The sequence below is a fragment of the Procambarus clarkii genome, chromosome 3 (assembly GCF_040958095.1).
Source record: "Procambarus clarkii isolate CNS0578487 chromosome 3, FALCON_Pclarkii_2.0, whole genome shotgun sequence".
Lineage (NCBI taxonomy): Eukaryota > Metazoa > Arthropoda > Malacostraca > Decapoda > Cambaridae > Procambarus > Procambarus clarkii.
Window position 1 is genome coordinate 17,139,308 of NC_091152.1, and position 13,707 is coordinate 17,153,014.

At 41.4% G+C, this 13,707-nt stretch overlaps 1 protein-coding gene across 2 annotated transcripts in view; it reads left to right on the forward strand.

Moving 5' to 3' along the window:
• Positions 1-280: 280 nt before the first annotated feature.
• The window catches only part of LOC123760925 (alpha-mannosidase 2C1), a 53,000-nt gene continuing 39,573 nt past the window's right edge, over positions 281-13,707 (forward strand). For both annotated transcript variants that reach the window (XM_069329524.1, XM_069329532.1), the window contains exons 1-6: positions 281-418; positions 2,965-3,109; positions 5,141-5,277; positions 8,116-8,220; positions 9,790-9,940; positions 13,396-13,594. In XM_069329524.1, coding sequence (XP_069185625.1) covers positions 2,971-3,109; positions 5,141-5,277; positions 8,116-8,220; positions 9,790-9,940; positions 13,396-13,594 — 731 coding nt within the window. In that variant the 5' untranslated portion in view covers positions 281-418; positions 2,965-2,970. The remainder of the gene's footprint in view (positions 419-2,964; positions 3,110-5,140; positions 5,278-8,115; positions 8,221-9,789; positions 9,941-13,395; positions 13,595-13,707) is intronic.

The window sequence follows — 13,707 nt, forward strand, 5'->3', positions numbered from 1 at the left end:
AGGCGTAAGCGGTATGGGGTTTAGAGCTCCTAATTTAAGAATGAAGGTAACTACAGTAGGCCTATTGGCCCATGGGAGCCAATATAGGAGTCTTAATTTCAAAGAGTCCTATTTTCCAGGTGTTAAGATCGTGATACCAATGCAAAGTGGCAAGATAACATGTGAAGTAATCAATCTGTGAGTAACATATAAAGTACTCAAGCAAGCTGTGATCATTAGCTTACAAAATTAATTTGATTATTATAAAATTGTCGGTCCCAACTAAGTTAAAGGCGCATAAGAAAATCTCCCCTGACCACCAACCATAAAAAACGTGACCAAGGCAGCGGCGGCCAACACGACCAACACCTTCACATAAACAACACCTGTTGCCGTGTCAACAACTACTCCTCCTCCTCCTCATAGCTGCTCCAACCAGGTAATTAGCTAACTGTCTACACTCTACAGTCACCGCGACACCTCACATTGTTCCCAATAATTCCTAGGAGCCGAGACAGCTGACAATTACGGACCAATATCAAATCTACCTATACTGTACCTTGGAAATATTTGAAACAATTAATTACAAGCGGCTCTATTGCTACCTTGTAAAACTCATCATATTTAGTCCCTGCCAGTTTGGCTTCCGTTCCCAAAAGAGTACCAGTGATGCCATTATTAGTCTGCTTAATATTATCTACACAACTCTTGACAAAAAATGAGTTCCCAACTGGTCTTTTCATTGACATGAAAAAGCCTTTGATACTGTAAACCCTAACTACCTCTTACGTAAACTTCACCACTATGGTATCCGAGGCCCTTGCTTCAGACTATATTCGTTCCTTTCTCAGTGACAGACACCAATATGTAGCCATCAATAACATAACCTCCCCCACTCTACCATTGACAGTAGGGGTGCCACAGGACAGCATCTTGGGACCTCTCCTATTTTTTATATACATCAATGGTTTGTCAAATGTTTCTAAAATTCTTAACCCTATACTATTTGATGACGATACGACCATCATCTTCTCTGACACCAACCACCACCACACACTAAATAATATTGTCAACAATGAATTAAAAAAAGTCCACTTATGGATGTCAACAAACAAACTTACATTAAACATAAAAAAGACTTACTACTACATTTTATTTGGTAGTAAATCATCAAATTAGATTCAACTTCAGATAGACAATGTTAACATTATCAATAAAAATGATGGAAAGTTCCTTGGTCTATACATAGACAAGAGACTCGACTTCAGCACCCACATACAACACATAGCCTAAAAAGTCTCAAAAACGGTCGGTATACTTTCTAAAATCAGATATTATTTTCTCCACACAGCTCTCTCATACTACACACTAATCTATCCCTATCTTACATACAGTATCTGTGCATGGAGTTCAACCACTGCAAATTACCTCAAGCCCATCATCACTCGGCAAAAATCTGCTATCTGAACTGTAACAGACTCTATCTTCAGACAACACACAGCCCCTCTGTTAAAGTCCCTTAACATGATAAACATACTCCACACATTATCATATGCTATCTACATGTACAAAATCTTGTTCCAAAATGCTGATCTTGATCTGAAACTTCTCCTTGATAGCTGTAATAGAATCCATGAGCACCACACCAGAAATAAAGATATCTTTGATATCCCCAGAGTCAGACTAAATCTGTGCAAACACTCCATGCAAATAAAAGGGCCCAGTCTATGGAACTCGCTCCCTGATGAATTAAAAAAAAATTCCAGCCCATCCCCTGTTCAAAAGTAAAACCAAAAAAGTACCTAATTTCATCCCCATAATTTCCTACCTTGTGCTTCAAACTCTCACTGTATCTTGTACTGCCCACTTCCCCAATATTAGTACTTAAGACATATATCTTCATCAGTGTAATCACCTCTGTCAACTTATATTGTAGTTATTTGTTGATATAAAACCTTGCTACAACGTACCTTTTCATCTTTCCTGATATGTTAGAGTAAGGACCTGCCCCAAATGCTATGTGTGTGTGTTAGTGGCTTTGCACAATTGTAAAAATACAGTACCAATCTTATGTAATCTCACCAACCCACTGTACCTTCTTGCAAATTTATTATTATTATTAAATGCCTCTTGTTCCCAATAAATCCCTTGTGTTCCCAATAAATCCCTCATGTTCCCAATAAATCCCTTGTGTTCCCAATAAATGCTTCTTGCAGATGATGAGTCACAATAACGTGACTGAAAAATGTCGACCAAACCACACTAGGAATTGAAGAGACGACGACGTTTCGGTCCATCCCGGACCATTATTGTCCTGGACAACAATCGACTTGATAATGGTCCAGGATGGACCGAAAGGTCGTTGTCTTTTCAATTTCTAGTGTGTGGTTTGGTCAACAAATGCCTCTTGTCCCCAATAAATGCCTCTTGTTCCCAGTAAATTTCTCTTGTTCTTGCCTTCAATTGCCCCACCTGAAATCTTGCTCTCATGAGCCCAACCATTTGGGGTGGACGGTAGAGCGACGGTCTTACTTCATGCAGGTCGACGTTCAATCCCCAACCATCCAAGTGGTTGGACACCATTCCTTCCCCCCCCCCCCCCCCCCCCCCCGTCCCATCCCAAATCCTTATCCCGACCCCTTCCAAGTGCTATATAGTCATAAACGCTTCGTGCTTTTCCCTGATATTTCCTCTCTCCCATGCCCCATGTCACGAGAGCCAGATTCAGGTCCTGGCTCCCTGAACACCTGTGGGTCTTGGAGGTCTGGTGCATCTCTCCAAGGCTGAGCTGAGCATGTGCCTGGCTACAAGAAGCTACAGACGGCCATCTAGAAAGGGGCTTTTCATTACATTAAAGGCTTCATTTTTGTTCATATTTTTATTTGGCTCAATTACCTAAGTGTTCATGAGTACCTTTTGACTAGTAATTAAACCTATCCTATATCAATATAGCCTGTCTCTGCTCTTTTTATATTGGTCGTGTAGACAACGATGGATGAAGAGGTGAAAGCCAGCATGCACAAGCACCGTCGCACCACCTTGGAACGCATAGAAAAGTATGTCTCTGACCAGCACTTTGAAGATGTAAACCTGTATGGAAAGCTTTATCCATTTTCTAAGGAGATTGACTGTAAGTAGTTCACTTAACTGGAATTTACCTTTAACATATCTATATCCAAAGATAGAGTAATTAAAAATATGTGTTAGCTTTCTCAATATGATGAGGCTTATTATGGGCTTCAGAGTAAAAATTATAATTGCAGTTTTGTGTACTTATATAAACCCAGTCCAGTACTGGGAAATAAGTTGCCTAATATCTTGTTTAATATTGTGAGACACTGAACTGTTCTTCCGTAATGTTGACAATTAATTGACATAATGCTGACATAACTGACCATTATGTCCAATTTGATATGTACTTCAGCATACCTACATGACTTGTGTTAAAATTAATTAGCAGAAAGTAGTGGAATTAGAGTTTGCAGTGCACTGTAAGCACTTTAATATTTATGACCACAGCATTTAAGTCTTAGGAAATACTGTACTGCACTATTTTGCCTTGTATTATAAAACAAGCTGAGGTACCTGGTATTGTTGAGTGAAGAACGGGGGCTACATTATCACTACGCTTGACCTCAATCTTTGTAACATTCACATCTTGTAACATCTTCACATCTTTTGTAGACCATTATGAACTCTCAGGGTATCCCCGCAATGGGAATTTTATGGGTTACACCACACATGGTCATCAACGGTTTACTTGGTAGCTATAAACACTGATTCGTTCAGTGTATATCTTCATTACACATAGTTTCCATACTTGTAACATCCTTACTACTATGGTTAACCCCTCTCAGGCACTTTGGGGGGGTCAAACCCAGAGTCTTAAAATCTTGGGTTATTAAAGCCTCACATCTGGAGTCCTCCCAGAACCTGGAATTTCTGGGGTCCTCCAAGAACCTGGAATTTCTGGGGTCTTCCCAGAACCTGGAATTTCTGGGGGGTCCTTCCAGAACCTGGAATTTCTGTGGGGTCCTTCTAGAACCTGGAATTTCTGGGGTCCTCCCAGAACCTGGAATTTCTCGAGGGTCCTCCCAGAACCTGGAATTTCTGGGGGGGGGTCCTTCCAGAACCTGGAATTTCTGGGGGGGGTCCTTCCAGAACCTGGAATTTCTGGGGGGGTCCTTCCAGAACCTGGAATTTCTGGGGGGTCCTTCCAGAACCTGGAATTTCTGGGGGGTCCTTCCAGAACCTGGAATTTCTGGGGGGTCCTTCCAGAACCTGGAATTTCTGGGGTCCTCCCAGAACCTGGAATTTTTGGGGTCCTCCCAGAACCTGGAATTTCTGGGGTCCTCTCAGAACCTGGAATTTCTGGGGCCCTCCCAGAAGTTCCAGAACTGACAAGGGTGAGAGAAACCAGCCAATTGAACCTGTCATGTAGAGATGCAATCGTGCAGGGCATGAGGGAAGCATCTCGGCTGAACAGACCTGACAAATATAGGCGCACATAGGTGGCCACTAATAAGAAAGCCAAGTTTTGGTCTTGACTGCAGGTATGCAAGGATGAGTGTTAGAAGTTTGGTGAATCTTCCCAAGGCTTGGCTGGACCAACACTTAGCTCGAGAAGCTACTCAGGGAATCCTCTAAGAAATGGTGTCGCAGCCACAAGGTTGAAAATAAAAACAAAACAAAAATCATTTTCACCCTACATTTTTCCTTCTTTTCCTACTCGGTTCTCATGTTTACATTTGTCTCCCCTACCAGTTCACAACCAGATCACTATCTTATAACAGTTTAAATTCAGAGAAATAGCTCCTTGCCTACAGCAAAAGCTAAGACTGCTTCCTATCCTTACTCAGAGGCACCCACAGTCCTTCAGACATGTCATATTGGCCTTAGAAGTTGTCCCAGTTGTCAGTAAAGAGATAAGATATCCTGTCAGCCTTGCAATGTTTGCTTAACTGATAATGTTGTTATATTTAATAAAGTGTTGCTGCTATATTAAAGAAATATCTGTTCAGGAGATAAGTATATTTGACCACAATAGTGATGCTTGCTAGCCATAAAAATTATAATTAGATTTTCTCTACACATCTTTCATGATTTTATTACTTAACTAATTTATTGAATGTAGTTTCAAATTTATAGTTGTGAGTTTCAGACTTATCTCACTGGTGTGTCCCTGGTGGAGAGGGTACATGGGAGCAGTGGTCATTTGAGCGGGTGATCACTCAGGATTTTCAACCTGTTACGATTGGGGAATCGTACGGGCCCTTGTGGAGCACTCACTGGTTTAAGGTTTGTATTCTCGTCTTGTGTTTTTGTTGTGCATTTCAGATGCTTTAGTGAGGGATCTGAATGTTTCTTGCCTTCTCTGACCTCTCTCTGCCACCGCCTCAGCTGCATGCCCATTATAGTATTTCATTAAAGGAGTAGACAACTTGATGGCTGTGGATCTGGTTTCTGAACATATATTATAGTTTCCTGACATGGTAGTATTTACAGTCAGTTTTATTGTAAAGTATCTCTTATAATCCACCCGGTTCTTTCATTGTCTTAGATGCCTTAGTACTGAAGGGAGTGCATGCTGCAGTGACCAGTAGGCATTTTATTTAGGCCTATCATGACTATGTAAGTGTTGTACCATGATTGATGTACAAGAATTTGTATTGACAAATGCAAAGCCTGGCCTCGGGCCGGGCTTGGGGAGTAGAAGAACTCCCAGAACCCCATCAACCAGGTATCAACCAGGTAAAGAATTTAAATGCTTGCAGTAAAGACAAGAACTTGAAGCAATTTGTCTTATGGTGTATACTGTACTGTATTCTGGTAATACTGTAGTAAGTTGCATAGCATAGTTCTAGTCTTATTATGCCTATATATGTGCATACCACATTTAATGTTGGGGGATGCATTCTAAGAAACTGGAGTGCTAACTTAATCAGCATTGTAAAGGTCACTATAGCAGAGTCCAAATGGAGATGCATACTCGACGTCGTTGTTTATTACAACCAGCATTTTAGGAGTTTATTTGGTTACTTAAACAATAATATAAAAGATAAACATGTTGGGAAAGATGATATAGGTTAATGTGAAAAGATTGGCTAGGTTGTGACACCCTCCTCCTTGAAGTTCTTTATAGCAGGAAATTGTATCGACAACAAATCTCGTTACTACAGAACTACAGTAAAAAACTCCAACATGTTGAGTAAAGAGATCCAGGCAAACCATGATGTTATTGGTGCCCACTTTCTAAATTCTGGTGGTGAGGCTTCTGTCAGGTAAACTGGCATTTGAATAGTACCTGCACCAGGCAGTAGAGCTTGACATTTGGAATGACATTTTGACTCATTGGTTGAGTCAGTGATGTTATGTTTTGTGTAAGGAACATTGCTTCTTCAGGAGGTAAATGTCATAGGCTGTTTTAATTCTCAGCTATGCTTTTTTGTTTGCCTTAATAACAAGAAAATGCTACTTTGAATGCGCCTTCCATGCTCATGGTGTCATCACAACCCGTCCTTCTAATAAAGCCTCACATTTTAACGTACAGTATATGTTACCCAAGGCGAAAAATCGTTGTACTAGAAAATGGTAGTAGCTTGTGAAATTAACATACAGTCCTGTTTTCTATTTTGGGTCCTCTTATAGATAGGATAAGGGTACTTTAGTATGACAGTTTGTCGGCGTTGGGAAACCTTAGATGGACGGACTGGTCATCGAGTGGCTGATGAACATGGGTGTTACCTTAAAACCTTCCTCAGCATCTTGAGAGGTTATCTTGAGATGATTTCGGGGGGCTTAGTGTCCCTGCGGCCCGGTCCTCGACCAGGCCTCCACCCCCAGGAAGCAGCCCGTGACAGCTGACTAACACCCAGGTACCTATTTTACTGCTAGGTAACAGGGGCATAGGGTGAAAGAAACTCTGCCCATTGTTTCTCGTCGGCGCCTGGGATCGAACCCAAGACCACAGGATCACAAGTCCAGCGTGCTGTCCGCTCGGCCGACCGCCTCCCTAACCACTAAAGCATAACCACTAAGCAAGAATGTAAATCAGACCCCTGGTGGCTTTCAAACACCGATGCATGTTTTTCTTCTTGGGAGGTGAAAGAGCACGACGGCATGCACTTCTCAATAACAGCTGGGGATATTAAGGTCGACAGGTAGACAGGCAGTCGGGAAAACTTGAATTTGCCTGAAGGCCACACCTTTCTTAGTGGCCTTGATGGGGAAAGGAAGCCAATGGCTTGTCAAAGGTCCTTCCTTTTGTTCCTGAAGATGTTTTCTGTCTGGATTTTGTACTTAAGTAATGACCTGTCATTTAATGTTGCAGCATAAATGCCATGGGTTTAAAACCCTGTAGGTGAAAAGCATCTTCTGTTTATTTGCCTACATTGTGGCTTGTTAAGGGAAGGGGAAGGGAATTATTGGGAGAAAGCACCAAGCCATTATAATTATATAACACTTGGAAGGGATCAGGAGAAGGAATGGTGCCCAACCACTTGGACGGTCGGGAATTGAACGCTGAATTGCACGAAGCAAGACTGTCGCTATACAGTTCAGCCCAAGTGGTTGGGCAAGAATTTTTTCTTGCCCAAGCCAAGTATATAACACATACCTGGCATGTTAAGCTACAAGCTGGTGCTCCCAGTATGTTCTATATTTACCTTTTAAGTAAATGGTCTGGATTAATATCCTCCAACTTGTTCAGTACGGTATATTAAAGGTGTCAATGGGATCAGCCCCGTCATGTCTTGTTTGTAGTGTTAGTTCAGTGGCCGTCAACCATTCCTGGTATGAGAGCTGACGTTAGTTATGGGACTGCTTGTTGCTCTCTGTTGAACTTTCTCCAAAGGCAGATATGCCAGTTTTGGTGGTGAGGTCTTCATGCTTGGACTCGGTAGCCCAGATGGAGGTACAGTACACCAGAAATGTGTAGTCGATTATGCCAAACATGGGGGACCAGTTTGCCGCCCGTAATTGTTTAAAATCAGAGCATATCTTGTTTTGTAGGGAATTAAAATTTCTCAAGATTGTCACAAAGTAGACACATATAGTACAGTACTAGATTAATTTTTTCTAGTGAAAATACACTTTTTCTTGGAAAATTAACAGGTCATTTAACTTGACAAATTTCAGATTGAAGTAACCATACCTGAATCTTGGAAGGGACAACAGACTTGGTTGTTATGGAATAGCGAAGCAGAGGCAATGCTGTGGAGTATGAATGGTGAACCATTGCAGGCATGTACTCTGTATTCTTACTACTTGTACCATATTTTCTCTCTCTTAACATATTATTTTATGAAACCTACTTGCAAGTATTAAGTTTTCTGGAAAGGTATGCAGTTTCTAGCAATGAATTATGTACTGTATTAAAACACTTGAGTAAACTGCAGCCTTGAAAATCTGGACCTCCATTTAACATATCCCTCTAAATTATGAAACAAATGTGCCCAGCAAATGTGCGAAGCCGGTCGGCCGAGCGGACAGCACACTGGACTTGTGATCCTGTGTTCGATCCCAGGGGCCGGCGAGAAACAATGGGCAGAGTTTCTTTTACCCTGTGCCCCTGTTACCTAGCAGTAAAATAGGTACCTGGGTGTTAGTCAGCTGTCACCGGCTGCTTCCTGGGGGTGGAGGCCTAGTCGAGGACCGGGCCGCGGGGACACTAAAGCCCCGAAATCATCTCAAGATAACCTCAAGAAGAAGATAACCACATTTTCCTTTAAAAATTTAGATTTCTTGGATAAAAACTGAATTCTGCTGGTAGGTTGTATTGAAATCTAGATTGTAATTTCCATCAAATCATTTGTTCCTAATTTTTTGCTAATCTTTATGCAATATTTTATGTACTGTACAATGAAATCACATTAATGTGATGTATCAATGAGAAAATCGGTATTAGCCGTGATGAGGATTCGAAGCTATTCTCTGTGTACTCCCAAGCACATGCCATAGACCACTACACTATGACATGGTCAAAATAATTGTAACCTGGGATTCAACTGACTCCTCTAGGGTTCTCGAGGCTTCCACTGAAGCCAAACCAGGGTTTCACACAACCAGAATGCATGACAGGAATTATGTGAAATCCTGGTTTGGCTTCAGTGGAAGCCTCAAGAACCCTAGAAGATTCGGTCGAATCCCAGGTTACAGTTCTTTTGACCATATCGTGATGTAGTGGTCTAAGGTGCTTGCTTGGGTGTACACAGAGCATAGGTTCAAATCCTCCACACGGTTCCTACTGATTTTTTCCCCAATATTATACAAATCCATAAATTATTCAAACAAGTTTGTGGCATCTTTTCTGTGGCATCCTGACCCACTGTGAGGGCATGTATAAAACATGTGTAAAACACATGTACTGTGCTTTCCTTGTATGTGAGCACTGTCTGACCTCTAGTTACTCATCATTTTCTCTCTCTCCTTTTTATATATTATTATTTACGAGTTGAAGCCATGTCACGGGGCAGGAGTAGTGGGGGTGCATTAGAGAAAAGCAAGAGGAACTTCCTTACTATGAATAATAAGGCCGAGTTATTAGAAAACTCGATTGTGGCTGGCAAAGGAGCATGGCGTTCATACTACTGTTGTGCATTTTTGATGTGAAAATTGTATTGGAAGCAGAAGCTGTATTTTGTGAATAAAATGGAATCGGTGGTGGAAGAGAAGTGATACAAAAACATTGATACCTTCGTAAATCTGGATTAGATCCAGAATGATATAATCTGGATTTTTGAGGTTGCAGTATAATTTGTTTTATAAGATTATATGCTTAGACAATTTAATAAACTTGAACAAATTATTCAGGGTTTATCACCTGGTGGGGGAGGCCTTCCAAATCAGAAGAGAGCTGATTACCCAATCAGCCGCTGTTGGAACGGCTCCAAGGAAACACTTGTGTACTACATTGAGATGTCCTGTAATAATATGTTCGGTGCTGGAAAAAAGGGCTTGATCTGTAAGTGTGTGTGTATTTTATCTCTGATACTCTACTGGTGTTAAATTTGACTGGTGATAAATTACTACATTATAAAACTGTAAATTCTATAAGTGTTTAATGGTTGTGATCATGTTTAATTCAGAATATCAAATGTGTTGATAAATTAGGCACCATTGAATAGTTCAATGTGTCCGGGGACAGAAACTGGAGTGTATTCATATAAGTTTGGCTTTTATTCATGCCCTTAACCCCCCACCCCCCCTCAAGGCCAAATTACTGACCCTACCCAGGATGCAACCCCACTACAAACTGGCTAACTCCTGAGTACCTACTCACTGTTAGGTGAACAGAATCATTAGGTGAAAGGAAATGTGCCCAAAAATTTCTGTCCTGCCTGGGATTCGATCCCGGAATTCTCGATTGTGCGTCGAGAACGAACCCGACTGTATTACCGGAACCCTTACCAGGATTTCTTTACAGTTCATCGCCCTGCAGTAATATGGGACCTGGATTTGGGTGTATTCATGACAGAAGACCTTACCTTTAAAGAACACAATAAAGTAGCCGACACAACTGCAAAAAAAGACAGGTTGGATAACCAGAACCTTTCAAACTAGAGATGCTATACCAATGATGATACTCTTCAAGATGCTAGTGCTCTCTAGAGTGGAATACAGTTGCACAATGACAGCACCTTTCAAAGCTGGAGAAATTGCCCACCTGGAAAGCGTGCAGAGATTCCTTATTGCTAGCTTATTGTTTTACTTAGTAAAATATCTAAACTATTGGGACCAACTAAAATGCCTAAATCTGTATTCTCATGAGTGCAGGCGGGAGAAATGCATAATAATTTACACATAGAAAATATTAGAGGATGCACTGGTTGTGATCATGTGATTTACTAGAGGGGTTGGTCCCAAACCTGCAAACAAAAATAACACCACAGGAGACCAGAAGGTCTCATTAAAAAAAAGATAACCCCATTGAAAAGCATTGGTGCAATAGGTACTCTGAGATAGAGAGCTATATCAACATCAGAGGCCTGAGACTGTTCAACACGCTTCCACTACACATCAGGGGCATAACTGGCTGACTCCTTGCAGTGTTCAAGAGAGAACTTGATAAACACCTCCAAAGGATACCTGATCAACCAGGCTGTGACTCATACATCAGACTGCGAGCAGCTGCGTCCAACAGCCTGGTTGACCAGTCCAGGAACGAGAAGGCCTGGTCGAAGACCGGGCTGAAGAGATGTTGAGCCCTGAAATCATCGCAAGGTAACCACAAGGTAAAGTGGATATAATATGATAGGATGATCATGTTCTGAGGAAAATAAAATGTGTAAGGCTATAAATTTTGTTCAGTTAAGTAATTACAGTACTGTATTTTATTTTGTTTGAGCTGCAATAAAATTATATCAACAATGTGCAGTACTGTGCTGTACACTAAATATAATTCCTTACTGTTATCTAGTTATGCCTTCCTAAAAGCTAATTACTCTAGAAAAGGATAATGTCCACTCATATAACTCGTTTCTTAAATGTAGGAACTGATATGGATGAGTCATTGGTTTGGGTTCCTGATCTCAAAATTGAATCAAAAGTTCCTGGGATTTAAAGCCCCAAATTTGCAAGCTGTCATTATGGGCAGAAAACAGCTATTTATTACTTGCTACTTTTGACATTGATCTAGTATAATGCCACTGTAGTCCCTCAATTTATTGAATTTAGATTCATGTTTACTTAACTATTTTTAACCACTTTTTGACTGAATGCCTAAATCCTATTTGTCCTTTTTTCTGGGAAAGCCCTGAAGTAGCTTCCCAAACTAAGTGTTGGTACAGCCAAAAATTAGGAAAAGGCACCAGGTCTCTGAGACCTACCATTGTCTACCAGGAGCCAGGATCAGAATATGGTTCTCTCTCTGAGGTAAGGTGAGCTTGAGGATCAGAGAGCATAAGAATGAAGGTAACTGCAAAAGGCCTATTGGCCCATATGAGGCAGCGCTTATTCATATCCACCAAAAACTCAACTGAAAATTAAGAAAAGCCCCACCAGAAGCAACTGCTTGAAGAAAATTAGGTACCTAGAAGTAACGAGGTAAATGATCGTTGCCATGGATTAAATGTCCATTATTCTGATTCCTGGCTACCACCAATCCTCAACTCAGGTTACCTGTGGGACCCAGTCAGCCTGCCACCTGCACTCACTGTCACAGCATAGGAATCACTGATCCTTTGACAGGGCCCATCTTTTGCCTCGCTGTCTTTGGTGAGTTTGGTCACTTACCCTTGTCGGTGTCTTGGGAACTTACTAACCGTCTTTTGCTCTACTCCACAGTGCCATTCGCGATATGTTGGACAAGGGCGTGCTTGTGATGACCCTGTCCTTGCAGTGGTTGTCTTACTTCTTCCCTGTTCCCTCTCTTCATACTGGACCTGCTTGTTCTTAACCTGTACATTCCTTGTCTCACATTGGCACATTCCCACTGGATAATCTTGTCATTTGTTTTCCTCACTTTCAGGTTTCGTCCTTGTCTTCCATTGACTGAAGATTAATTTTTGAGGTGACTTTACTTGTGGTTCTTGTTCCTGCTGCCAGGTTGGGGAACTTCACACTCTTTTCTGGAGGCATGGATTCTGTTTTTTTTAGGCCTATTCTTCATTATGTATACCTCCAACCTTCTACATTTTAGGTTCAAAATGAGATGTCTGTCCTCCAGGTGGGTTTTGAAGTTATCGACTTGGGGTTCATCCGGCCTGGAGTGTATTATACTCCTGTGGCTGTTGTTTAATACTATTTGCATACTACTCGTGCTGTGTGAGTTGACACTTTGTTAATCCAGTCTCCTACATTTCTTGGTCCAAGGCCCATCTCTTCCAGGTCATCCCGAGGGTGGTTCAGTTTCCATGATATGCAGAAGCTTGCTGGTTGTTGGCTTTGGGTTGATCTTTGATCCACAAGCTTCTCTCACCTCATAGTGCCAGATTCTTGTCCTGGGGCCAGATTCACGAAGCAGTTACGCAAGCACTTACGAACCTGTACATCTTTCCTCAATCTTTGACGGCTTTGGTTACATTTATTAAACAGTTTACATGCATGAAAACTTGCCAATCAACTGTTGTTATTGTTATAAACAGCCTCCTGGTGCTTCGGAGCTCATTAACGGTTTAATAATTGTAAACAAAGCCGCCAAAGATTGAAAAAAGATGTATACATTCGTAAGTGTTTGCGTAAGTGCTTTCGTGAATCTGGCCCCTGGTCCTTGTAGGCTTTATTGGGTCTGAAGACTCTTAGTGTGAGTCTCTTAAGGCTTGACACTACCAGTGATATAGCTGCTGAGAGCTACTGAGGGGGCGAGCAGAAAAGTGCATTTCATTACATTCAAAACTAGTCAGTTTAATTTGTTTTAGTGAAGTTTGCCAATATATTTTTCATCCAGTTCATAATTTTTCACATGTACTATTTGTTTAGTTGCTCCAGATCCTGAACGGAGATTTAAGGTGGAAATGGCTAAGGTATGCACGATGGATGCTGATGTACATAAGCTCATATTGGACTTGAAGGTGCTGCATGATTTGGCTGCATCAATCTCTCAAGATGATCCTCGCAGCTATGATGCTCTGTATACAGGCAACCACATCATCAACACTATTGTGAAGAAGGATTTTAGGTAAAGCTTTGCATGCTTTAATTATAAGGTATTGTGCTCTTGAAGGAGGGGGGGAGGGAATACCTACCTTGTATCTACCTTGTGTAGCTTCTGGGGATCAACGGCTCTGCGGC